This window comes from Arvicola amphibius, chromosome 15 (genome assembly GCF_903992535.2).
Source record: "Arvicola amphibius chromosome 15, mArvAmp1.2, whole genome shotgun sequence".
In the NCBI taxonomy this organism is placed as follows: domain Eukaryota; kingdom Metazoa; phylum Chordata; class Mammalia; order Rodentia; family Cricetidae; genus Arvicola; species Arvicola amphibius.
Genome location: NC_052061.1, coordinates 6,533,571 through 6,559,600, shown reverse-complemented (window position 1 = coordinate 6,559,600; position 26,030 = coordinate 6,533,571). Strand labels below are relative to the sequence as shown.

Below are 26,030 nucleotides of genomic sequence, written 5' to 3'. Positions count from 1 at the left end.
TGGGGCTATGGGAGCTTAGGAGGCTGGGATCTTATCCTGGCACCGAGGAAGTGCTCAGGCTTTCTAATCAGCGTCTCCAGATAAGGGGTTAGAGGGGGAAGGCAACCTGTGAGGCTTAAAAGCCACCAGCAGTCAACAGTCAGGAAGTAGAGCCAGACTCCATATTATTCAGTACATAACTGGGTTTTGCCCTTTAAATCCCAGCCTCAAGATCTTCGTTAGCTTTGTGATTAAGGCATTTCTATTTAGTGTAATTATTCATAAGGAGAACTCTACTCATTATTTTTCTGGATGTTCATTTATTCTTTGCTCCTTTTGCCACATTAGCTTCCTTTGAGAATGACAATTCCATTTTATCTCCAACACTGAATTATTATGCAGACCTCTTTTAAAAAGTTCTAATGCTCAGCAACATAAAAAAATCATTAGCAATTGTCTTTTTTTTCAGTATCACACTTTTAGATACTATATGTTCAATTTTAAAGCAGCTTTGTATAAATTACATGAGTTAAAAATTGTACGTGACTATACGTCATTCTCTTCCATCTCTGTCCCATTTTTTCCTATGTTCTTCAGCTTGCTCACCTGCCCCTCACAGAGTCTCTCTCTGTATTCTCCCTTTCTACTACAAGTAGACCGCCGGTAGATGGGACCTGGTATCTGCTGACTCGGTGCCAGTGTCTGGGGACAGTCTCTTCAACTCTGACCTAATCCCAATCTTAGGGAGAACTTGTGTCCCCAGTCTAAGGGTGATGTCTTTTCAGCAATCCTGGCTCTTTCCGGTACAGAAAGACATTTATTATCTTCCCCCAGGACCGTGTCCTCTACTCCACCAAGGGGCATAGACCATCACAGCTTCCTTGGCCTCAGTGGGCCTTCTCTAGAGCTCTGGGAAGAGAGGATTCCATTCTTATTCTGCAGGGGTTGTAGGATTTTATTTCTTCATGTAAGAGTTTGTGTAGTGTTGTGTGCTGGACTCTTAGAGATAGGCTTAGTCTAGTCTTGCTATCTGCTGTCATTCTTGCTCGTGAACACCTGGTGGAAGGCCATGGAGAAGAGTCTGTGAATGATGCAATCTCCCCCTGGGGTTTGCAGTTGTCGGGGGTGTGTGTTATACTCCCACACTGGCCAAGAGGCCATTAGCTCTGCACTGTGACAATGTCGCCAACTGGGTGGTAAATCATAAGGCAATAATTCACATCCCACCTTCCCACCAATCAGCTATCTTTCTTCAGATTCCAGCAACTATTCCCCAAAACTTTCCCTAAAAGGGTGTCTTTCTATGTCAGCATCTTTCTTCATCTTTCTGTCCCCAGTGATGATAGATTCATCTGTGGCCCAAGACACAACTCCTGATTTGACTTCCAAAAGAAAATTTATTTTTCACATTGAGGTACAAATATTTCCCCTTTTTGGTCACTGCCCATCCCCCACTATCCAATCCTGCATTTTCCTCTGTAAGATCCATCTTTCCTGAGCAACGTCTTTTGTAGAATAGTCCCATCTTGGCTCTTTTGGTTTTGAGACTGGCAGAGAGCCCATTCATAGCTCAGTGTGTACTGTCTGAGGTGACTGCTTAGCCAGGAGCTCAGTCCAGAAAGCCACTTCCTCCCCTTTCAGTCTCTGGGCTTGTTGGGTGGTGGCTCCAATCTGCAGGTACCCTTCTTTCAGGTCATACTCTGGCCAGTGTGGCAACCCCTTCTCATTGGGGTTCCTGGGAACAGAATCAAAGAGAATTCCTCAGAAGTGCTATGTGGCCCTCCATTCCTCGGAAAGACTGACAGCTTCTACAGAAAACGAGCTTACACCGTTTGTGACAGCCCATCGCTTCTAGAAAACTCTATAGAGCACTATAGTCACACAGAACGGTCAGAGCTTTGTCACTGTGACTTCAGAAGCCATCCTTTCCAATAGGTATGCCCAATCACACCCTGTCTTCCCTTTCACATTTGCCGCAAGCCTCACCCATTGCGTGCAAAGTTGGCCCAGAATTTCATCACCATCTTGCTGAGCTTGGTCTCCTCTTCTGAGGCGCCCTCTATGGGGAAGGGAAATAATGTTTTTGTTACTCTAAGTGTGGACCAGATGGAGCATCATCAGGGAGCTTGTTAGAAGTGGTCACTCTTCAACCACTCAGTCAGACACTTCAGTGTGAGAAGATCCTGGCTCTTTAGGCTCTTTACTGTGGACATTCGTGAGGAGAGACTGATACACGATTCAGTAGTGGGAATGTGTGTGCCATGAGGAGCTGCCTTTGTTGTCCAAGTTCATCTGTCTTTCCCTCCTTCCTCAGGCTCAACATGTCACATTGCAGGGTGTCCTCTGTTCTGGAGAGTTGCCCCTGGGTCTTCTCTCAGTCACTCAGACACAGTCTTATCCACAGGCTCTAAAAGATATCAGAACTACAGGGGACTAAGGAGTATTCCAGCCAGGAAATGGCCAGGAGGAGCCATGGGGTGGGGGTCATGAGCCTGTAAAAGTCCTGAGAGGTAAGGCTCTGAAGACATTTGTGAAAGGCTTTAAATATCGCTCTGTTTGACTGGGGCGATGGCTTAGTATGTCAAGGCACTAGCCGTCGAACATGAGAATCTGAGCTGTATTACTAGAACTCACAGTAGAAGCTAGGGAACTATTTTCACAAGATATTCTCTGATCTCCACAGGTATGCACACACACATTCATGCACACATACACACACACACACACAAATAATAAATATATCATATATTCCTTGGGAAATTACCACCTAATCTCCCTAGGGAAGGGAAATAGAATAGATAGTTACGGAAAGATGAGAGCACGGGCTGGAACAGGAGGATCAAGTGGAAAAAGGGAGGAAAGAAGGGGAAGAGGACGAGGTAGGAAACATGAGCAAATAGAGTTAAATTAAGGGATATTTGAGGGGTATGGAAACCTAATAGAGTAGAAACTTCCTAAAATATATACATATAAAAATCAAATATAAATGAAATTACTGATAAGGGGAGACAGAGCCCCAACTGGCCTTTTCTTGTCACTAAGTGAAGCTTACATTACTGGGATTGGGTTACATCTAATTGACATATTGGTCAGAGAGGTCCCATGGAAAATTCCAAATGGCCCAGGCTATAAGTTTGCTCTCCACAGACTGATTTGTGGCTCCATTGTTGAAGATATCACCTATATAATGCATCGGACCTGAATAAGTCAAGCTGGTGGCTACAAGAGACTTTACCCCTACATTGTAGCGCCTTTGGTATAGGAAGGTACTCTAGACACTTCCAGAGGAGCAATGGAAACACCAAGACAGTCACTATCCCTTTGATCTACAATGATATCCTTCCTGCAAGATGACATAAGGCTTGTGGAAGCAACCAACCAATACCTGATTTGACTTAAGGCCCATGCCAGGAGGTGGAACCTATGCCTGACACTGTTGGAATGATCAAGAACCTAAGAAGACATAGCCCAGGGACATAGGGCAAAGCCAAATAATAGTACTGTTGTAAGACATTAATAAATAAATAACAACAAAAATGTAGCAATAACATGACTCTTAATGACATTCTGCTATACTCATAGAACAACAACTTGCTCAGCTATCGCCAAAGAGGCTTTTTCCTGCTGAAGATGGGAACGCATACAGGGACCCACAGACAGACATTAAGCAGAGGTTGTTTTGTGGGAAATCAAATTGTGGTATTCTAGTCCTAGTCAGGGCCTTGTGGGTGAGCCACAGGTCAGATTCAGAGAATGACCATGACTGGGACATTTCAGCCATCTTTCATGTGTGTTAGAATAGGAGAAAGGTTGGGAGCTACCTAATGTAGGTCAGTGGTGCTGTAGAGGGCCAGGAAATTAGCACAGGAGAGAAGGAGAAATTGTTGAAGGTCCCCAAACCAAGACTGTAACCCAGTCCTCCTGACACCAGGGTCACACCTGATATAAATCCATTACCTTTTAAAAACGGAGCCCCGAATACAGAGAATATTTCATCACCATGATCTCCTATCACCGTCTTGGGTCTCGTGTCAGATATGAAGCTTGGACGGTACCGAAACTCATACATGTAGGTAGGAACTCCAGCATCTGGGGAGACATGGATTCGTGCAAAGTTTATGTTACATGAGGGACCCCTGGGTGGCACTGAGGCTTCCATCCCTGAAGGAAACTACTGGTTCCTAGAATGGGACAGAGGCAGCTTCTGAAAAGCCCAGTGACTTGATTGTGGTTGCACAGCTGTGTGAGGTGGCCTGGGATCTGAGCCAGGTGTCTGTGGAATGCGGAATGAGCGGAAGTAACGCAGACAGTGGTGCTGGGGTGTGTTCAGTGATAATACACGGTGCCTGCTCATTCTGAGAAAACCAGCACCTGGTCAGCCTGGTTTGGAACATCCTCAGTGTTTCCCTCCATCATTCAGTAGAAACATGCAAATCCAAGTTACTTGTTGGGATATGAGGGTATTTAAACATAATCATATACATATATATATATATATATATATATATACATATATATATGTATGTATACACACACAAACACACACATATATATATATATATATATATGAAATCTGCCTTTGGGTTTAAGGAAAATTTGATGTACATAGGGCATCACTGTAAGTGATTCTCGTGGTAGTCACAATGTGAACGTCTTATGAAAGCACCCAAGAAAAATATTCAAAGCGTGTAAGAAAACCATCCAGTCATCTGAAATGGGGCAAGAGAGGGAGGCAGAAAGAGTGTATTTAAAAACCCATCAGAAAACATCTGAAGTGATTGGCATTAGTAAGTCCTTGTCCATCAATAATCCCCTTCAATATAAATTCTCTAGTAAAGGGGCATGCAGTGACTGAAAGGGTTTTTTAAAAGACCCGAGTTTCTGCGGTCTTAAAACAAACCTCCACAATGTTTTAAGATCTACAGGGGAAATTAGATATTATACACAAAGAGGAACCAAAAGAGAAAAAGAGAGGATTATAGCTACCTCAAAATTAAAGCAAAAAAGTATAAAAAGAAAAAATAAAGATGATATATGTTTATGAGAAGTCAATTCACCAATGGAATATAAACACAGATTTAATGCAATGTACATAAACATGTAAAACAAATCTTAAATAGTAAAGTATCTGGAGGGAGAGGGAGAGATAAAGACAGAGATGAGAGAGAAAGAGAGAGAGAGAGAGAGAGAGAGAGAGAGAGAGAATGGAATATAATACCAATGCAGTAGTATCCCACTTTCAACAATGTGACAGACTGCCCTTGGTAGATACCAGCCCAGTTCTTACCTTCTCCACCATTGCGCACCAAGATGGATAAAGGATTGCCAAAGAAACTGAAGATCTTTACACTTCCTTTCTGCGTACTTCTTTCTACTCTGTCCTTTTGGACTTTCTCATCTGGAAGAAGATCTTCCCCACCCCAATCCTCTTTCTGACCCTGGATTTTCATTCTTTTTATTGACTTAATCTTGTAAGAAATTGTTTTGTGTAACCCAGGCTGGCATCGAACTCCCTATGTAGCCAAAGAAGATCTAACCTTCTTTCCCCACCTCCCAAGTACTGAAATTACAAACATAAACCACTGGGTCTGACTTCTTTGGTATTCACAGCTGAACTGAGGGCATCCTGAATTCTAGCCAGGCATTCTACTAACTGAGAATCATCCTAGTCTCATGTACTGTGTGTGTGTGTGTGTGTGTGCGCGTGTGTGCGTGTGCGTGTGCGTGCGTGTGCGTGTGTGTGTGTGTGTGTGTGTGTGTGTGTGCGTGACTGAGAAGTGGGCAAGTCACAGACTTGTTATTGAGTCCACATCCTGCCATTCAACATATAAGACTCACCTCTGAGGCCACGGGCCATGAGAACAGATGGGATACCAAAAAATACATCTCCAAACAAGTCCAGGAGACGGTCTTTCTTTTTGACAGGGTCGTCTGTTTGTCCTAAATACTTCTCAATGGCTGCTGGAATCATATTCTCAGAGACGTTCTGAAACAGATCAGAAAGTGACCACTGGCACCTGGTAATCACTGAGGCCTCTGCAGACAGTTAAAAGACATCATTGCTCATGAGCCATGTGGGCTCTGTGCCAAACCAGCTGGTTATTTCAGGGAGGATTCTCTAGATCCACTTAGGATATGCCATTAAGTTTGGAGGCCAGGCACCTGAAAATTATGCCTTCAATTGGCCGCCATGGAAAAGATCTTTTTGCCTGGTACCACAAGGCAGCTTAGAAACTGTTGTCTAGAGAATGCGATCTCTAGCTGTTTCTAGAGAAAAATGCTCTTCTCCGTCTCCCGTGGAGAGAAGTAAACCTTCAGGTATCTTCCCCTGTTCTCTAAGGGAAAGGCACCTTTTGTACCCTAGCAAATAACATTAGAATAAGCCATTCCTAGGAAATGAAATGAAAAAAGACACAGCTTCTGGGATTTTCTAATCAGCAATTATTTTGTTTTAGATTTACAGAACCCAGAATGTCTATCTGGTGACCTACTGACAATGGAAGCCCATGCATTAGAAAAGTGGGGGACCTGCAATCTGTGATTGCCACAGTGCCCACCTATCTGATATGCCTCCTAACTACAAGGTCTTAGGCCTCCAATGTATACATGTGTTCGACATGGAATCTTTTCTGAGTATAAAGCTCTCTAAATAAATCTTTCTCCTGGCAACTTGTCCTGAACCCCTCCCTGGGGGTCTTTGACGGGCAATCAATGAATGTGAGTTTATTACACTGGAGTGCATAGTAGAAGAGTAGAGAGGTAGGGGGTGAACCGCAGCCACCACAACTGTTTACAGGCATTGAATCTGTCTGTGATTAAAGCAAGACACTGACCTTTGCTTCCCAACCAATTCCCATGATTCCCTAGAGCCTTACAAGGGCAGAGTGGAACTTCCACAGGAGGGAGCGGGCCGTTTTCTCATCCATTTTGTCTTCAGAGAATAGCTCACCCATCATCTGTTAAACAAATGGTAAAACATTTGGGATTCCCGGAAAATGAAGAAGAATTCAACAGATCAACTAAACAAACCTAATGGACAAAGATGCTTGGTGTGTGAGGGGTGATAATAGATATGGGAGTATGTGATTCTGAAAAAATAAAGTCAACAAACAGAGCAAATGGAGCTACATGAATAAATCTAAGCAACGCAGAGAGGCCAATTAAGTGAGTGCATTTATTCCACCGGGAGGCAGAACGTTCCTCCAGGCAGTGGAGCATCCAGGCCAGGGTCATGGAGAAGCCAGGGGCTCAGGAACAGGGGACACAGGTCATGCCTCTTTAGACTCAGGTGATAGGGGAAGCCAAATCAAGCATTATATTTGTATGCCTGTCTCCCAGTGATGGCCCCTGAAGTCTTCTGAATGAGAGGTACAGAATTCTGGGATGTGCTGACTTGTCCAAGTTTGCACTCAGAGTTTTGGTCTGGTTTCAGCATGTCTCCTAGCAGTGAAAGTCACATCTCAGGCTGACACCAAGACTCCAAGATGCCTGCTTGAGAGAGCTCGGCTTTGTCAATGGAAAGCTTGGTGGTGGGTGATATGAAATGGTGCGAGATGGACCTTGGCAGGTGGATCCAAACCAGGCTGGTGAGGGACAAACAAGCCATGCAGGCAGAGCTTGGGTCGGGTCATTGGGGAAGGGAAGAGAGTGGGTGAAGGGAAGGAAGAGGGGAGAGAGAAAGGTGGTAGTACAGAGCAGTCTCTGTTGGGGGGAGGGGAAGGGAGAGAGGGAGGGAGGGGGAGAGAGAGAGAGAGAGAGAGAGAGAGAGAGAGAGAGAGAGAGAGAGAGAGAGAGAGAGAGAGAGAGAGAGAGAGAGGTGGGAGTGTGACAGTTGGGAGCAAGGAAGAGAAAGAGAAAGAAGAGGAAGAAGTAGGAGGAGAACCATCTTTTAAAGGGACTGGTACTGCCTGCCATGCAGGGGTGATGCACTTTGCCAGGTCCCCAAGGGTCAAGGCTAGGTGTGCTTGGATGCTAACAGTGGGCAGACAGGCCCTGAGCCCTTCTTCGGTAGTTACTTTAGAATGATTCCAATTACTAATCCCTCCTCTGCCTCATGTGATGTAAATTGGCACTCTGAATGGCTTCATCAGGGACTCTCAATACAAATTTAACTTGAAAAGTTTTAAGCTTCTTTGAAATGTAGTCAAAGCTGGGTGCATAACCCTTGATCAGAGCAGGGAGGATGATGGACTAGCCCCTGTGGAGTGCACGTAGGAGGCCTATACATGCTCACCATTGGAATGATCCAGCCAAACTCTTGCTTGTTGATGCCCACCATGTAGGGGACAGTGTTGAAGTTCTTCTCAGCCAGGATCTCTTCTGGAGTCTTTGGCAGGAACACTCCGTCAATCACAGTGGACAGGGAGTTATTTTCCTGGGGAAAATAGAAATATAGCGCTTATGAATACCCCATTGTGTGTTTCCCCCATTTATCCCCTCTTTGCTGGTCTGAGAGTTTGCCAAGCATAAATCTGTATCGCTTTGACCACAGAAAACAAATGTCCTAAGATCAATGATTGAGACGAGGAGTCTTCAAGCTCGGAACTGTGAGTGGCAGTCACCAGTGGCAATATGAAGGCGGGAGGGAATTGAGAAGAGAATTCTATTAATGAGGCCATCTGCATCTGTCTATCCATATCTAAATCTGGGTGCTTTGGGGAATATTCTTGACTTTGAGGCATTGGACTTATTCCTCAAGGTGCCTTGTTCCTATTTAGAGAAATAAAAGACCGCAACAAGCGCCAGCCCAACAATAGTGAGTACCACCTGGGTGCAATTACTGCCACCTCACAAAGGCTGAGTAGTGAAGAGGGCTTGCTCTAGGATCTGGCAGGAGGAGCTGAAGGGAGGGGACATGCTGGCTACAGGAAACTGGGCTTTTTGATGTCTGGAGTGGAATCTTTGCAAGAACACTGTGGTCAATGGAAAGAAGAGCGGGCATTTGTCAGAAGTGGGGAGGGAATGGATCAGTGACAGAGGAGACTGTGTACAGGGCTAATCCCAGGAAAGTCACAGAGGCCTGGACTTGGGGGACTTCTCTGGGGGAGTACTAGAGTGAGGACCACAGGGTGGAATGATATTTACCATATGTGACCCATTTTTATTTACATGGGACTAAAATTCATTGAGTAACATGCTACATTTTCATTATCCATTCTTCTGCTGATAGACATGTGATTCCATTTTTTTTGACATTATGAACAGTGAAGCAACAAATAGACGCGTGCAGGCAGAAAAACAACAAAAATTGTTTGAAAACTTTCATAATAAAATTTATTTCTTTGTAATATGTTACCATATATATGTATATATATATATATATATATATATATATATATATATATATATATATATATATATATGGCTTTAAGAACCTAGGGTCACCGGAGAAGGGAGTCACAACTTGAGAATTGTAGAGATCATAATGGCTTGCGGGCATGTCTGTGGAGGAATGTTTTGTTTGCCTAATGTGGGCAGCACCATTCCCTGGGAACACATCCTAAGCTGTATAGGAAAGCTAGCTAAGCATGAGCCTTCCCGTGAGCCCGCCAGCAGCCTTCCTCCATGGGTTCCGCTGGACTGATTTCCTTGGCTTCCCAGGTCTGCTTGAATTCCTGTCATGACTCTTGTCAATGATGGACTGTGGCCTAGAGGTGTAACACAAATAAACCCTTTCCTCCACCAAATTGCTTTGGATCCGAGTGCTTTAATTACAGCAACAGAAAGGAAAGTAAAACAGAAATATAAAAGGCACCTTCCTGGCACTCAGGGCTGTTTTGTGGGTACTGCCTCAATGGAGGCAAGGGAATGAATCCTGTGAGCAAAGTCAGGCTTGTCAGAAGAGAAAATGGCAGGGTCTAACTTGTATTCTCAAGGAGAAATGAAGTGAGGAGGAACGGTAGAGGCAGAAAACTTCCAGAAGAGAGACGTAAGGGCCAGCATGGATTGGCACCTGGGATTCTAAGCAAGACTCTGATACCAGCAACTGTGAGGCCCACAGGAAATGCCACTGCTGCCCGGGAATACTGACAGCTATACTTCCAGTCCAAGTGCTTTGCCTTTTTGAATAGGAGAAGCCAGAGGCATCGTTCCTTCTTCTGCTTATCTCGTGCTCCACAACGTGCTTGTCTATACGTCCAGTGAGAAGTTCCTTCCCGATGATCTGCACCCCAGCCACGTCTCATCACTCCATTGCTCTGTCCCTGACGGGACCCACAGGATCCCTGCGGTACAGTCTTCCTACCCACTCTCCTGGGCCTTCCCTGCCCCTTGGTTGTACAATATATTTCTACATTTTACTCAGTGTTATGGCTTATACCTGTAATACTGACATTTGCGGGGCTGAGGTAGGAGGGTCACGGTAGGGCATTGGAATCAAAACAATTAAAAACATTTAAAAAACCCCCAGTGTTCAGAGCTCACTGATCATCTCTCTCATGGTGAGTCATAACTGAGATAACCGGCTACGGTACAGGGCTGGAGTTATGCAGAGAGGAGCCTAAGACATTTGCACATGACCCGTTTTATTTTCAGTTGAAACTGTGCCTCCTACCTCTGTGGCTTCCTCACGTCCTCTACCCTAAATTTCTCCCGCTGCAGGTCTAGGGAGGCACAGATCACGGTCTGTTTCAATGTTTTAGCTCAGTTGTGAATCAGCTCCCATCACACAGTAAAAGCTGACTGAAAGACTCTCATTTCTTCCTCACAGGGTCTTCAGGGAATGTCTGTGATCTCCAGGGAAGGAGAGAGGACAAGACTGTAGATGCTCACAGCTAACGACAGCAGACACGGGCCAGTGCTGGGAGGTGGCAGGGTAGGAGGGAGGAGGCCGTGGGCACTGTCTGTTTGTTTCCTGGGTCATGTGCAAATGTCTTAGGCTCCTCTCTGCGTAACTACAGCCCTGTACCGTAGCCGGTTATCTCAGTTTCCTGATCCTGGAGGTTCATTGTGGTTTTCTCCCAGCAGGCCATCTGGTAGTGAGAACCATGAGCAGAACTGGACGCAGGGGGGATAAAGTTGCTGACTGAGAGCCCTGTAGAGGGAGTCAGGTAGCCCTACCTCTGGTCCAGTTGCCTGTTTTAACTGGCCAGTGACTTCTCTTGGCGCCTAGGGGGAAGCCTTCATCCATAGTTAACTAGAATATAATGCTTTCAAGATGCAACATTAGTAACCCAGAAAAAGCTCCTTACCTCTCCGTGGTCTCTGTTGTCATCCGCGTCAAAAGGATTCTGTGAATACAAAGGTAAAGGATGCGTTGAAAAACTAACCCCTACAAAAGGTTGCCCCCTGATCTGCACCCCGGGGCACCACTTTCTCCCATCTGAGTCTTACATGGGATTCTCATGTATGAACACAGAGTATAACAGGATGGGAATACTGAATAAGGCCTTCAGAGCCCCTGATCCAGGTGTGACATGAGCCTTCTGCTCCTAACTTTATAGTTGCTTGAAGATTCTGTTCAGGGATTATATTTAGGAACATATATGTATATACAAGCAAACCTATGCATGTCATTACAATTGGTGGAAAAAGAGGCCATGTATTTTAATGAGACTATGGAAAGGTATATTGAAGAGCTTAGAAGGAGGAAAGGGAAGGAAGACATAGACTGAAATTATAATCTCAAAAATAAACAGAAAGTAGATTTCCTAAAGATGCATACTAGCATATGTCAAGAGAATTTCCATGATATTTGTTTAAAATAAATTCTGATAAAAATGACAAAGAGAAAAATGCTGTGTTCAGGAATTCTTGGAGAGTATTCTAATCTTGCTTAACAAAATGTGGGTGCCCTAAAGTTCAGTTACCCCTGTTTTCTGCACATCCCTTCCTTTGTTGTGTCAATAATATTGCAGTGTTTATAATGCTGCATGTTACCCATTTGTTCTCTCATATATGGGGAAGTCACTGTTAGGAACCCTTCATTGCGGGTTGAATCTTTACCAGCCAGGGAAGCAATATCTGTGTATATGTGCATTTGCATGTATGTGTGTTGCATGTTCGCGTACGTGTGTGTGTGTGTGTGTGTGTGTGTGTGTGTATGTGTGATAGGGCAGTGAATAATCATAGAAGCACTTCTCCAAGATCTCAGATAGTCTCAGATTGTGCTGGAACCTTAGGTCTCTGAGTTTCTGAAAATCATCAGCTATTCCTGCATCATCTGGTTGTCCTATACACATAAAGAACACCTGAAATATTGGATGGCTTCTTGTATTAGCAAATAACTCTTTTAAGTCTATAAATATCTTGTGTTCCTTTTCTGAACTTTATAACCAAAGCCCCAAGGCCATATCAACATAAGCTGTGCATATTCAGAAAGAACACAAGGCTAGAACTTGCCCAAGAGACCCAGCAGGATTTTGGAGTGACCATGATTCATATAGAAAAGACAAGAGCTCAGATGACTACTGGGCTTTATACCAACTCCTCTTTCACAAAAGCGGCAATCCTCACGGTCCTGAATGGAGGAAGAGGAAGCCCACATAATGGGAAAGAAGTTTTACCAGCCTGACATTAGGAAAGGTATTCAAATTATTAAAAAACCTCAAAAAATAGTGAGTCTATAAAACAAACGACTCATTCAAAAATGAGCCTGGGACCTGAATGGCAAGGGGAGAGAGAGAGAGAGAGAGAGAGAGAGAGAGAGAGAGAGAGAGAGAGAGAGAGAGAGAGAGAGAGAATTTCTAAGAAATACCTTAAAAATGTTTGTCTTTAGGTAAATGAAAATCCAAAAAACATTGATATTTCATTTTACCCCAGTCAGAATAGGAAATATTCAAAGAACAATCAAGAATAATTGTTGGAGAGAATGTGGGGAGAAAAGAATCCATTCCTATTGGTGAGAGTCCAAACTGTTGCAACCAGTATGGAAGTGAGTGTGGAAAATTCCCAAAATACTAAATATAAACCTCCATATGATCTTGCTATACCCTTACTTAGCATATGCCCAGAGGACTTGAGTTCCTACTCCAAATTCTGTCAGCCATGTTCTAGTCACAATAGCCAGGAAAGGACACAACCTACCCGTCCTTCAACTGACAAATGCATTCTGAAAATGTGGTACATAGATACTATAGAATACTATCCTGCTGTAAAGAAAAATGAACTCATCAACTTTGTAGGGTGGAGCTGGACAAGATCACATTGAATGAGTTAGTGCAGATGCGGAAAGACAAACGTCACATCTTTTTCACTGGAGGATCCTAGCTCTGAAACCTCAGATGTGAATATATAATTTGGAGTAACCATGGAAACCAGGAAAGTCAAGCAGGATGGGGATTTGGGAAAGGAATAGAGAAGAGAAGGGAATAGCAGGGTACAAGTGATCTGGTCAGGGAAATGGGAAAGATGGGGCCTCTAGGGAGGGGGAGAAAAGTCAATTAAAAGAAAGGGGGTGGGTCAAGGGGAAGAGCAAGATACAAATGCACTAAAGAGAAAATGGGAGAGGAGGGGGATCTTTAGGGCGGGGAGGAAGTTTAATACAGAAGAAGGTGGGAGGAAGGTAAATTAAGAATAAGGATATCTGAAAAAGTCACAGAAATTATACTATTAACTATTTATCCCCTCAAGTCTTATAAAACATTCTGTATATAAATTATAAGAAAATTCTGTGTGCAAATACATATGTGTAATTTTAATGATGTTTCTCTCATCTGGGCTGCTAGTGCTTTCTTAAAGACTATCCAACAAAAACTTCAATATCAGACATGAGAAGCCCTCTTTTGAGTTGTTGGCCATGGATAACCAAGAGACTCCCAGAACCTATAGCTGTTGCTCCTCGTTGCTCCCCCAGAGGTGGAAGGTAAGTCCCTATTGCTGAAGACACCATGCACTTCAGACAGAGACCCAGCCCAGAGACCTCTGGTCTGGATCTGACCTGAATGCCTCTTTCTGAGGATTAACTTTTATGGTACCCAAAGGTGCCATGCAAACTTCCAAATGAGGAAGGCAATCAACAGTCTCACCCAATTGATTTCTACGAACCACATCAACAGCCATCATGGCAAAACAGCCCTAAGGATGCAGGAGTGGCACACAGGTGTTGGCAGTAATCAACAGCCCTCTAATTGGACTTATCACTTGCTTAAAAGGAGGGAGCTGTGCCTGGTACTGGAAAACCGGCTAACTACTTACTCAGCGCTTGTGAATCATGATTATTGGGGGGAGAATCTACAACTGCAACTTCATTAAACCAGCATGAGCCCAAGAGCAAATTTATAAACATGTGTCCTTATACCCACAAACAAATGTAATCCTCATAGCTTATCATGAAAACTTCGTTCTCTTTGCAATAGATGGAGATCACTACAGAAAATCACAAAAATCAAAGGCAGAGTTCTGGGGCCTAGTCTCAGTGGCTACATCTACAAAACACTCCTGCATTCCAGGCTCAGGAACATTGTGGGCGAGAGTTCAGAAAGATTTTGAGAGTAAGAGGATCAGGGAGTTTGCTGTGAGGTAGCGTATCATAGTAATGCAAGAAGATACACTCACAGAATCTCACTAACATGATTGCCTAAATATGGGCTTGACAAAGACTATACCCACAGACCCGGCCAAGTGGATGGCAAAATCCTAGGAGAGCTAAACACTACTTTCCACGGAGGAAAGCTGGGAGCAGGAGAAGTGGTCTTCTATAGGAACAGTATGCCAAATTGTTGAATAGTTAAAAATGCCAGCCTAGAAACTATACATGGAAGTAAAAATATATGGACTAAGGAAGTTATATTTAGGAATATATATATATATATATATATATATATGCATTCAATAACAAATGATAAAGAAAAGGCAATGAAGAATATGAATGGGGAGGAGTATATAGGAGGATTTGAAGAGAGAAAAGGAAGGGAAAATATAATTATATTAAACTCAAATGTAACTCTGATGTGTATATACCTGATTCAGGTTACTAGCTATGTTTTCAGGAATCTGGAATATCTTATTGAATAAAGAATGTGACAAGAATGTTTGAAAAGCTAGTTTGGAAGATTTCCATACAATTCTTCACCATGGAATATATTATTAGACTACCTTTTGGCATTTTATATGTTTTATAATAAGAAATGAAATTCCCAATTTGGATGAGGAGGCCGACGCTCTATCTGAGAGCTGAGAAATTACCCTTAGAGTTTATTCAGGGTAAGAACAACAGAATAGATGGAGTTTAGGACCAAGGACTCAGAATGGAGGCAACTGGAATGGACACATGTACCAAATTCAGTGCGATCTCCAAGAGTTCATTCTCTGTCTTCTGGCACAGGCAGTGAACCATGACAGCTGAGGTGGTGGTTTTACACCCAGAAGCAGTAGCAATTAGCTGAAAAAGACCACAGGCAACAGCAGAGGTCAAGAGCAATGATTCTATCCTTCATCTATGTAGACCGTGGATTCTAGACTGTATCCAATCGTCTTCTTATCCTCCTCAGCCCCTTCCTTCCTTTTCTCTCTCCTCCTCCCCTTGACTCCCTCTTGTTTCCTTTCATTCACCTTATTTATTTTTGTTTGTTTTTGTAATAGGGTCTCACTAAATATCCCTGACTGGCCCAGGACTTAGAATATAGACAAGGGTGGTCTCGGTTTTGGCTCAGTTCTTCTACTGCAGCTTCCCCAGGTACTTGGATTCTAGTCATGCATCATCACATTTGACTGGCACACCCAGTCTCTTACTGTTAGAGACAGTTTGTAACGTCTCTAAATCAATAGCTCTCAACTTGTTGGTTGTAACCCTTTGGGTAAATTTGTAACAGTGAAAATACATCCTGCACATCAGATATTTACATTATGATTCATATCAGTAGCAAAATTAGGGTTATGAAGTAGCAATGAAAATAATTTCATGCCTGGGGCTCACTACAACATGAAGAGCTATATTAAAGGGTTGCAGCAGTAGGAGGGGTAAGAGTCATTGCTCTAAATTACCAGGTGTAGATAGTGGATCCCACGGAATATTGGCTTTATTACTAATTGGAAGAATGACATGTCCTATTTACATAATCAATATTTGTACCCCATGTACAAATAATGGGTACAGAGTCCAGGCTAAGTACCATGTACACACACACACACACACACACACACACACACACACACACACACACTGGCATAATGTTCTTCAACTTGAAAGCCTCTAAAGGGGCAATTAGAAATAAAGGATAATTTTGATTGGTTTTAAATACTACCTCTTCTACTCACTAAATAGTTGGTCTCAGATGAGCTACAGAAACTCTTCCTGTTTCTTTTTCTGGGCAGAATCACAAGGTATCTGAGTAACATGACTCACATAAAGGGACTTCAGAACTCGCAGGATGTGTCTTAGCTCTGAGCCCAAAACAGCCCTTCTGCCAAGCCTTTCTTCCTGTTAGAGTTGTTTGCTTTCCTAAGCTGCATCTCATAGCCAGAAAGGCCAGTGAGGACCCAAGGGGAGCTCAGAAAAGGGTGCAGTTGTCCAGGTTGGAACCTACTTCAGTCACAGACCGCGTGTTCTTCTTGACCAGGCCTTCAGTGAGGGCCACGCCACTCTCAGAAATGGCTCTGTGGAAGAGGTTCTTGGCCAGAGGAGACAGCACCTGACAGGGGAGAGGAGATTTTATGTTCGCAAGATGGGTGTCCTGGTTAACATCAAATTGAAAACAGATCCAGAGTCACCGTGAGATAAAGCTCTAAGCAAAGCTGTGAGGGAATTTCTATAGCAGATAGAAAAAGAAGTTGGAAGCCACATCACAACGGCAGGAGTGTTCTGTGCCCTGTAACTAGCAGTCTGCGCAGTCTCTGGGCTTCTGTTTACATGGGAGTGCTGACTCACTGGGTCATCAGCCCATGCCAAAGGCAACAAAGGAGAAAAACAAACTATAACTAAGTCCCAGATGTTTGACCAAAGCCAAAGGGGATTGCCCCGTCTGCCTCTCACACACACTTGTCATGGTTCTGTGCAAGTTTCTGCGGATGAATTCTGCTGTGCTTGGAGAGATACCACACTTGTCTGATTTCCTAACCCATGCTGAAAGACATGGCTTTGAAGATCTGAGGCCCCACTGGGTTATGCATTTGCATTCACTTCTGATCTGTATCCTCTCTATGGATTCCATGTGACCAGTCACCTCAGCTCTTGCTGTCATGACTTCCCTGCTGTGATAAACTGCATCCTTAAACCCTGAGTCAAAAGACACTCTTCCTTAAGCTGTTCTCGTTGGTCATTTTTGTCACAGCAAGGATAAAAGTAACGAATACTACGAATCATGACACTCTTGCCTTCTAGGATCCCCTCTACTTTCTCCTCTCTCCTGGTCACGCATGTGGTAGCCCTGGTGCTCCGCGGACATGACTGCTTCACACCTGTCCTAGCGCAATTCCCAAGTAGCTTTTTGTTTTGACTTGACATTCCCCAAGAGCAGCTCCACAAGATGTGACTTGAGGTCAGAGTTAGAAACTGAATGGAATGGCAACACACTACCAGTACCTATCAGGAGAAGTTCAAACTTTTGGAAAGACAATACCATTAAAAAGCTTGGTAATATCTAACCATACAAACTGTCTCTCTGTTGTTCAGAATTACCCTAAGACTAATTGATTAAAAGATCATGGAAGTCTGTGAGAATTTCTCAGAAAGCTCATGCATTTTTCCCATGGTAAAAAAAAATGGAATTACTCCAAGGTGTCGTTATCATAAAATTCAGTAGTTAGGACTCATTCTTACAATGCAATATGATGAATTAGAGAAAGGTGGTAATGGGGAAGATGGCTTACCATTAGGGAAAATATTTATGTTATGTTATATATAGAGGAAAAATAAAAGGGATTATAGATGGAGGAGAGATAAATGCATGCATGATGAATAGATGAAAAGAATGAGAAGTATCATATATTATGTACATATGTATGTAAATGTATACACAGTTTTAGGGAAAGACTGAAAAAATAAATGTGACAATAGCCAAGTGGTAGTCTCTGGGTATGTTGTTATGGATGATTTTACTCTTCATTGGGCATTTTAGAGATTTCTTTTTCCTTTACTTAAAAATTCTTCCTTGAGAATTCAAGTATAAAACCAGTGCACACTCCATTGCTGAATTTCTCCTCAACTTTAAGGAAGCTAAGGTTTCTTACAGCTTCCAGAACATCCTGCAATTTCCCTCACTGTCCCTATGACTCAATTCCATGCACCAGCAAGACCCTTCACACACCCAATCTATGCCTGCATCCTCTTCTCTAGTCTTCCCCATTGAGGCTTCCATATCTCCTCCTTCATTTATTCAATCCCTTACACCCCGAAGATAGACTGTGTTGTCCTTTTAACCTCAAGGAAAGTCCCAGTCTAACCTTGGCCTTTGAATTTCCTAAATTTGTAGATGTGGCTTCAACCCAAGCAAGGATCCTTGGTTCAGTACATTGCTCCTCTCCTCCTATTTGTAGTCTATTCCTATCACTGCATCCCAAGGGAGACCTAATGCTAAAATTATTAGGAAAGAGGAAGCTATCAACCAAGTGAGAAGAGGATCTGAAGATTTTTATGGCCCCAGGGCAAAAAATTGAATGGTAAACTTATGAGCAAAAGACAGTTAACTGCGTCTGAAGCTATTCACCATCTGATGCTGTGCAACAGGGTCAACCTGAACATAGGTATTAGATGCAAAGGTGTAATGCTAGACTGGTTGCTTTGCAACAGGTCCCTTCAACAGCTATATCAAACCCTCGTAAGAAATCTGATGCCAACAATACTTACAAGAACGGAGACACTCACACCTCCTGCTGACTCTCCAAAGATGGTCACGGAGCCTGGGTTCCCTCCAAAGTTTGCAATGTTATCCTGGACCCAGCGTAGTGCAGCCACCTGATCCAAGTGACCCCAGTTCCCAGGGCTGTGTTCATCACCTGTGCTGCAAGATGACAGGGTGTAATGGGGGGTACAGAAGCCATGGCAAGGCTCTCAAGAGCTAGGAAGGCCTGGGAAGGTTCAGTGACCTTTTCAAAATCAGATTGGATGCTGCAACTTTGACATGGGTAACTTTACTAGGCTGTCATCTCTATAGCATCGCTTTATGTGGGGCTCCACACACATCTTCTAGCAACTATGTGCTGCACTGAGCTTCCATGATGCATCCAACATTGCCCTAATATCTAGAGTATATCCCATTACAAGACAGACAAAATCTCTGACTAGGTACAACTCACACTGCAGAGCTGAATCAAGTAGACTAGAAGGGAGAATGTCAGCTGATGGAGAAAGACAATGTGGCCAGTGTAGGGCTGTATGGTGGTGTTTCAGCTGGAAAACCTACCTGAAGCAGTAGCATTGTGAAAGAGGAAGAAAGGAGTACAACAATAATTGCAAAAGGAATTTTAGCTAGGAGAAGCAGCAGATACAGAGACCCAGCTCAGGGGCATCGGTGTGTAAATATAGTAATTATGAGATGAAGGTTGACCAGAGACTTTGCAGGATCTTCTATACCATTGTGAGTGGGGACCACTGTTCAGAGACATGGTAGGCCCCATCATTGTCTCACAGAACACTCAGGCCACTGGTTGGAGCAGCTATTGTATTAAAACTACAGATTTGGAACCACCACTGATTATAGAAACTATACATGTCAGAGACATCGGGCTTTGGTTATGGTAATAGTAAAAGATAATAGTGGCCGCACAGCCAGTGCTTGGTTCTGATCTCTACAATGACAGTCAATACAAACAGTGAAAGAATCTGAAAAGATGAGGTCAAGTGCACGGTGATTATGTCATTGTGTGCCACCCCCAAGAAGGATCTCTGTAGCCACCTTAGAACTTTGGTGTCCCAGGGGTGGTGTGTGGTGTGTGTGTATGTGTGTGTGTTTGTGCGTGTGCGTGCGCGCGTGTGTGTGTGTGTGTGTGTGTGTGTGTGTGTGAAAAGTAGCCAGACTGTCTCTAATCACTCACAACTTCCCTTTTCATGTGATCTCATCTGCATGCAAAAATCTGATTTCTATTCTCCTATGTTGCTTTCTGGCCAAGGGTTCACTCACATTATAGGTCTTCTCCCCAATATTGGACTTGGACTGTCCCAAACTGTTTTCAATAAAACAGTATTCTTATATCTACCCAGCCTCAGTATTTTTTTTATTAATAGAAAGAAAACCAAAGCAAAGACTAATATGCAGAGAGGAAAATCTAGTATCTTACCTGAGTAATCCCCAAATACCAAGGCGATATTGAATCGTTACCACCACGACGTTCTCATGGGCAGAGAGAGCTAGTCCATCATATGGTGATGCTCCACCTATCATCAGTCCACCTCCATGGATCCACACCATCACCTGAACAACAACACAGCCACACAAGCAGTACATTGAAGACTGGGGAAGACTGCCAAGTTCATCTTAATTGGTTGCCTGTATGTAGGCTGGGACTCCAGCTTATTGCTGAGATTAAGAAAATGTTTTGATGTTTAATCTTTTCAAAGGAAAAGCCGGGATTTATACTCAGATGTTGTGGTTTCAGAACCTGTTGTCGCAGCTATTGGTGTGTCTCCTGTTACCATGATCTCAAGTGCCTGTTATCTCCCACTGGATCCCTGCAACATCCAAGGGAGATGGAATCATGGGTATCTAAGAGAGAAGGCTGAGTCCAAGGTGATGTCTTGAAGAGGTTATGATATATCTATGTAGAGCAGTTGGAATGGTCTTGAAAACATAGCGGTGTGGGAATAGCCTAAATATTTTCTTTCTCTGGCTTCATTTGACGGTTTAGGCACTTGAACCTTTTGGTTCACATGGGGTTAAGAAAAACCTCCAAAGGTTTTACCTCATGGCCTACCCAGGTTCTACCACTTGCTATTCCAACAATTGTTGTTGGCTTCCTGATAAAGGGTCTCAAAGGTCCAAGGATTGGTGGAACTAATAGCAATTACTGACTCCTCCCAGAATGTCAGGAACAGAGATGCAAGTTCTCAGTATGCACAAAGTCATTGCAGGCTTGGATCAACCTCAGGCATCTATTGCTGTTCACACTTTACAGATGAGGAACTGGAGGCAGAGAGAGGATTGTCTGCTGGCCCAAGGTCACACAGCCATGAAGATCGTGTTAGGCAGAGCTTAAACCAAGTAGATAGTCATCAACATCCCGGGTCCCTTTCCAGTGAGAAGGCCAGATATGGTTGTCTCCTGGGATGCTCACTAATAGATGCTGTAAAGAATGGTGTCACTGAGACTTTCCCCTATCTCTCTGTGACTGCTAGTACAGGTAATGCCGAATTTTAGCATTTGTATCTACAATTCCCCCAATCCTGGGTTTCATGAAGAGGGTTTCTGGGAAATGTGTTGGGTGCTGGCCTGTTGCAACCCAGGGATTATCGTTTCCAGAAAACTCTTTCCCAACCTTGTGACTGGTATATTGCAACCTTGCACTGTGTTCCTATATGAAAGGCTGACTCACTTTGTTATTAGACTCTGCCAAAGATAGCTAGACATGGAAATGGTCTACAATAAAATCCCAGGCTGCTGTCTTCAGGCAGGAAACACATTTATAAGATTGGCCCAGCATCCTCTCTCCCTACTCCACGGGACAGAAGAAATTTTCATCTGGCAATGAAAGTTGTTACAGGTGACCTGAGTACAAAGCCATCACACATCTCCCCGGAGACTCCATCTAAGAGCACACATGTAATAACCAGGAGACCCGAGTTTTGCGAGCATCCCTTCCACGTCCTCTTTTTTCCCATCAGGACCTGAGTTTCTTCACCTGCATCATGCTGGGTTTTTCACTCCCCCCCCCAATTTTTCTGAACTGTAACTATTTTGGAAATCATGGCTTAACTGCCACAGGGATAATCCTCTCTGAAATAAGATTAGCCATTCTTTTCCTTCCATCCTATGGTGACTTGGGAAAGTACATGTCAGCTGTAGAGTGATCTCTACCTATGTCTGACATCACCAGGAAATCATGCACGTGTAAAGCTGAAGGAAGCTCTGCTGCCGGAGTCACTCCCTGCCTGTGTGCCCTTGACCTTCTAATCCCAGGAAGGTCTACACACTCACAACGGAAGTCTGGACCAATGGTCCTGGCACTTACAGGCAATCGGATGTTTTTTCTCAAGTCGGCAGGGGTATATATATTCAGGTAGAGACAGTCTTCTGAAAACTTGAGAGGAATGCTCTCCTTCCTGTTGGTGAAAAGCTCCGAGAGCACCTGTCCTCCAACTGCATCCTGGGAGCACCTGGAGGGGAGAGAACATCTCAGAGTCTACCAGACAGACTGTGCATGTCATGTGGGCCTGACCATGCGCTGAGAGATTTGAACCTAGGAAAGATGTTCCTATTACTTTAGTGGCGTCATTGCCATTGGTGAGAGGTGGCAACCACGGTAATCCTAGGGTCTCTCAGTCCTGTGAAGGGAGACACACTTGGTACCTCACTTCTTTAAAGGGAGACACACTTTGGTACCTCACTTCTTTTTAGAGATTATGGGATGTTCTGAACCAAGGAGAAAAGTGATTATATTGTGACCTGCCCTAGGAGATACCACTTCCTGTGGTGCCCGGACAGAGCTTTGATCTCCTGGGCTTTGTATGGTGGTCTCTAGTTGACCATGTTCCTCCACCAGGTTCACATGCTGTAGCTCTCAGAAGATGTCCATCCACCAAGACAGGTAGCTGCAATGACAGGCAGCTTTTGAAGATTGAGGTGGGGCAGGACATCTTTGTGAGAGAACCTCAGGCTAACTGAATTCGTGTCTGGTCTCAGACGTGATGTGCTGGGTGACCTAAGGTGAATTCCTTTTCTGCTCTGGCCCCAAGTTTCTAGGTCCAGGTGGGGTGAGTAAGGTTTTTGAAGATCTTGCTGCCTCGTCTGCCAAGGTTCAACATCCTCCTAATTCAACAATCACTTTTGGCTTCTTGATAAAGGGTCTTCAAAAGAACAATGCAGAATGGAATTGACAGCAGTTACTGAGTCCTTGCAGAGAATCCGGAACAGATTCAATTTCTCCATGCGTATGAAGCCATTTAAGAGTCAGCTCAGCCTCAAGTGTCTATTATTATTTATTTCCTTATTATAAATTTATTATTATTTTTATTAGTGTTAATAAATATTATCATATACAGGCAAGTAATTGAAGGCACAGGAAGGATTGACAGCTGTCCCAAGGACACATAGCCAGGATGATCGTATTAGGTAGCACTTATACTTCATGTAGGTAATCAGAAACATTCTGGGTCCCTTTGCAATGAGTAGGCTGGATGTCCCCATCCTTATGCAGGAGTGAGGCTGTGCACGCCACACAAACTGCAGAGTTAGAACAGCTGGGACACCTAAGCCTCCATTCAGAGTAATGTTCCTTACATCACTGAGAGTTAGTGCACAATATTCATAACAATATAAATTCAAATGTCAAAGGAGGAAACATGAGTTCGTGTTCACTAATGTTTAGAAAATGTAGTATAAAGATTCTAATTATTATTGTTATGTCTCAGTTTGTTTATTCAATGCACATAGAAGAAAAATTTCACCAAGTAAGCCATGGCATGGGTAAGGGTCCAGGAATGGAAGTTTCCATGTTTGCAAGGGAGAACTCTACAGAGTCCGGCAGTTTCTAGAGACTAATGTACCTAAAATTCGTATTTTTGATAGGACTGTTACTTTTGGAAAGTTATCCCAAAATAGTCATGATTATGTGTAATGGTTTAGCTAGTGAGAATTCATCAAATTTTATTTATAGTTAAGAAAACCAAAGTACTTTAATGAGCCTATATGAAAGATAGGGTAAATAAATAATGCTTCAGTACCCAATTAAGCACAGCTAATAAGTATTCAGCTGCTATATATATGGTCTGAAATGATACAGATGCTTATGGACGTGTCACGCTGTCACCCAAACTCACGGTATTATGATCTCTGTTTAAAGCAGGGTATACACAGACAAAAGCCTGGGAAGCATGATCTCAACTGCTAACAGCAGTTCTCTCTGAGCTGTTGAATTGCACGACTTTAACTTTCCTTCACTTCTGTGTATCTCCCTACTTTTTGTAATATTTGTGTCTTGTTTTGCTAACATATAAATAGCTAATATTACTGTAGAAGGAAAGGACAGAATACCAAGAAGACAGCCAGGAGTGGGATCCTGGAAATCCCCAGAGGCACCTTGCTGGGGACACAAATGCTGTCTGAACTGACTTGCAGGTGTCTGAAGTTCCCTGTGGTGGCTGCAAGGCCATCTGTAATTCCTGGGCGTGTTCACTCAGGTGCCGGGGTGGTGTGACACACCCTTGGTGATTGCTTAGCTTGCGAGAATGCAGATAGGTGGACCTGGGTGTGAGAGTGGCAGCCATGTTCACTGTTCTCACCCACAAGTGCACACCCACCTCACTCCTGAGCAACGCCAAGGTTCAAATTCGGTGCATATGGCTTCTTTTAGGCTCCCTCTCCTGATCGATTACTGTTTTCCAAACCATTTAGCAGATTCTAGCATATTATGTACTTGATGTACTAATCCACAAGTTTCTCATTTTCTCTTTCCACCAATAGGATAAAATTTCTAAGGTATGCATTTTTTTTCCTCCTAAAGTTTCTGAAAACTCAGAACCTTCCTCATTTGACTCAGGTTCTGAACAAGTTATGTGCCAAATAAAAGGCTTGGGAAACTATGAAAGTTACTTAGTAACTAGAGCATTTTTGAGGAGCACAGTGTTCTTAGGTGCAACAGTAACTGCTGCTAATAGAGCTAGTCAGAGGATTGCCTTGAGATCATCCTGGAGCTCCCGAGATAGACGTCCCCCTGAAATTGGTCCTATTCCGGAGGCTTACATAGGAGGGTAGGAGGTGGCATTCTTCACGAAGCTCCAGGGCTCTGCAGGCTGTGGTGGAGCAAACCTCAGGGAGCCAAGAGGAGGCTTGGCAAAGGGGACTCCCAGGAAGACGGCCACAGGCTGTGCGAATCCTTCTAAGCTGACGTACTTCCCCAGGACTTTGCCATGAACAGTGTTCACCACGGGTGGTGAGGATGGGTGCCCTGGACAAGACAATATGAGGGCACATCAGAGGAGAAAGATAAAACCAATATTCACGGTTGGTTTATCACTTTTATACTGTGTCATTGAAACATCCAAGGTCCCATTTCATTCTTACATGATAAATATTACATTACATATGATAAAGAAAAATATCTTTGTCTAAGAAGGTCAACTGAAAAGTAAACTCATTGGAGGCGTAAAAGTATCCAATCTAAGCCACTACAGCAAGACAGTTATGGCACCATTTTGTGCTTGTCCTGTATATATGCTCACCCACTTTGTCCCACAGATTTCCCAATATGCATCTCAATATGTATAATCCAGAAGAACTTACCCCAAACTGTGCAAACAGCAAGAGAAGCCCAGACCAGGGCACAGAGCCACATGGCGGAAGAACCAGAACTCTGGAGGCAGGGAGGTGCCTGCTGCTCAAAGAGAAAGTATTGTTCCCGTCTCTTTGCTGTAGGCCTGCCTCTAGCCCAGCTAGCACAATTAGATAAATCTGTTCCTCCTCCAAAGAACTTTCTATGTGTGTTCTGATTTCCAAGCCACACCCACTAAGAGTTTGCCCTTCTTTATCTAGAGTCCAGGACTCTCAGATTACAGGTAGCCAAGAACTCAGGCAACAACTTCTTATGTAAGCATTTCTAACTGCAACACTCGAACTACAGCACAACTTGAACTTCCCAGGACAGTCACTAGCCAGCAGATGTCTGCAGGCAGTGAGCAGCCTTGGCTAAGGATTCCCACTACAAACCTGAACACTGCGAGCACTCTACCTTCCCAGCGTTGCTCAGCTGGGGAATTAGCACAATGCCAGCTTCTTTAGACTGCTGTCTCCTAGCAGCTATGCTCTCAATTTTGGAAGGTATCTAATCTCACTCTTTTTTTTTATTTTATTGAGTTTTATCGAGCTCTACATTTTTCTCTGCTCCCTTCCCTGCCTCTCACCCTCCCCTTCAACCCTCTCCTAAGGTCCCCATGCTCCCGATTTACTCAGGAGATCTTGTTTTTTTCTACTTCCCGTGTAGACTAGATCCATGTGTGTCTCTCTTAGGGTCCTCATTGTTGTCTAGGT

General features: G+C 43.6%; 1 protein-coding gene across 3 annotated transcripts; it reads right to left on the bottom strand.

Moving 5' to 3' along the window:
• Positions 1-1,356: 1,356 nt before the first annotated feature.
• On the bottom strand, positions 1,357-25,480 carry LOC119801644 (carboxylesterase 1C-like). Of its 3 annotated transcripts, none has more exons than XM_038312243.1 (14): positions 25,287-25,480; positions 24,747-24,951; positions 22,018-22,162; positions 20,131-20,264; positions 18,719-18,854; positions 16,443-16,547; positions 15,194-15,298; positions 11,169-11,213; positions 8,213-8,353; positions 6,855-6,935; positions 5,818-5,965; positions 3,937-4,068; positions 1,966-2,038; positions 1,357-1,714 (listed from the first exon to the last, which is right to left on the bottom strand). In XM_038312243.1, exons 1-14 carry the CDS (start codon positions 25,336-25,338, stop codon positions 1,543-1,545), a joined length of 1,674 nt encoding a protein of 557 aa, XP_038168171.1. In that variant the 5' UTR covers positions 25,339-25,480; the 3' UTR covers positions 1,357-1,542. The 3 variants fall into 3 exon arrangements, with proteins under 3 accessions (XP_038168171.1, XP_038168170.1, XP_038168172.1); XM_038312242.1 differs by having other exon boundaries at positions 18,701-18,854; positions 25,287-25,478; XM_038312244.1 differs by lacking the exon at positions 11,169-11,213 and having other exon boundaries at positions 18,701-18,854.
• Positions 25,481-26,030: the final 550 nt, after the last annotated feature.

Bases quoted from the DNA above. Each gene is read 5' to 3' on its own strand.
- LOC119801644 (XM_038312242.1), bottom strand. From the start codon at position 25,338: ATGTGGCTCTGTGCCCTGGTCTGGGCTTCTCTTGCTGTTTGCACAGTT. The intron at 24,952-25,286 runs GTAAGTTCTTCT...TGTCTTGTCCAG, and splicing joins TGCTGTTTGCACAGTTTGGG to GGCACCCATCCTCACCACCC. The intron at 22,163-24,746 runs GTAAGCCTCCGG...TCTCCCCTCCAG, and splicing joins GCCACCTCCTACCCTCCTAT to GTGCTCCCAGGATGCAGTTG.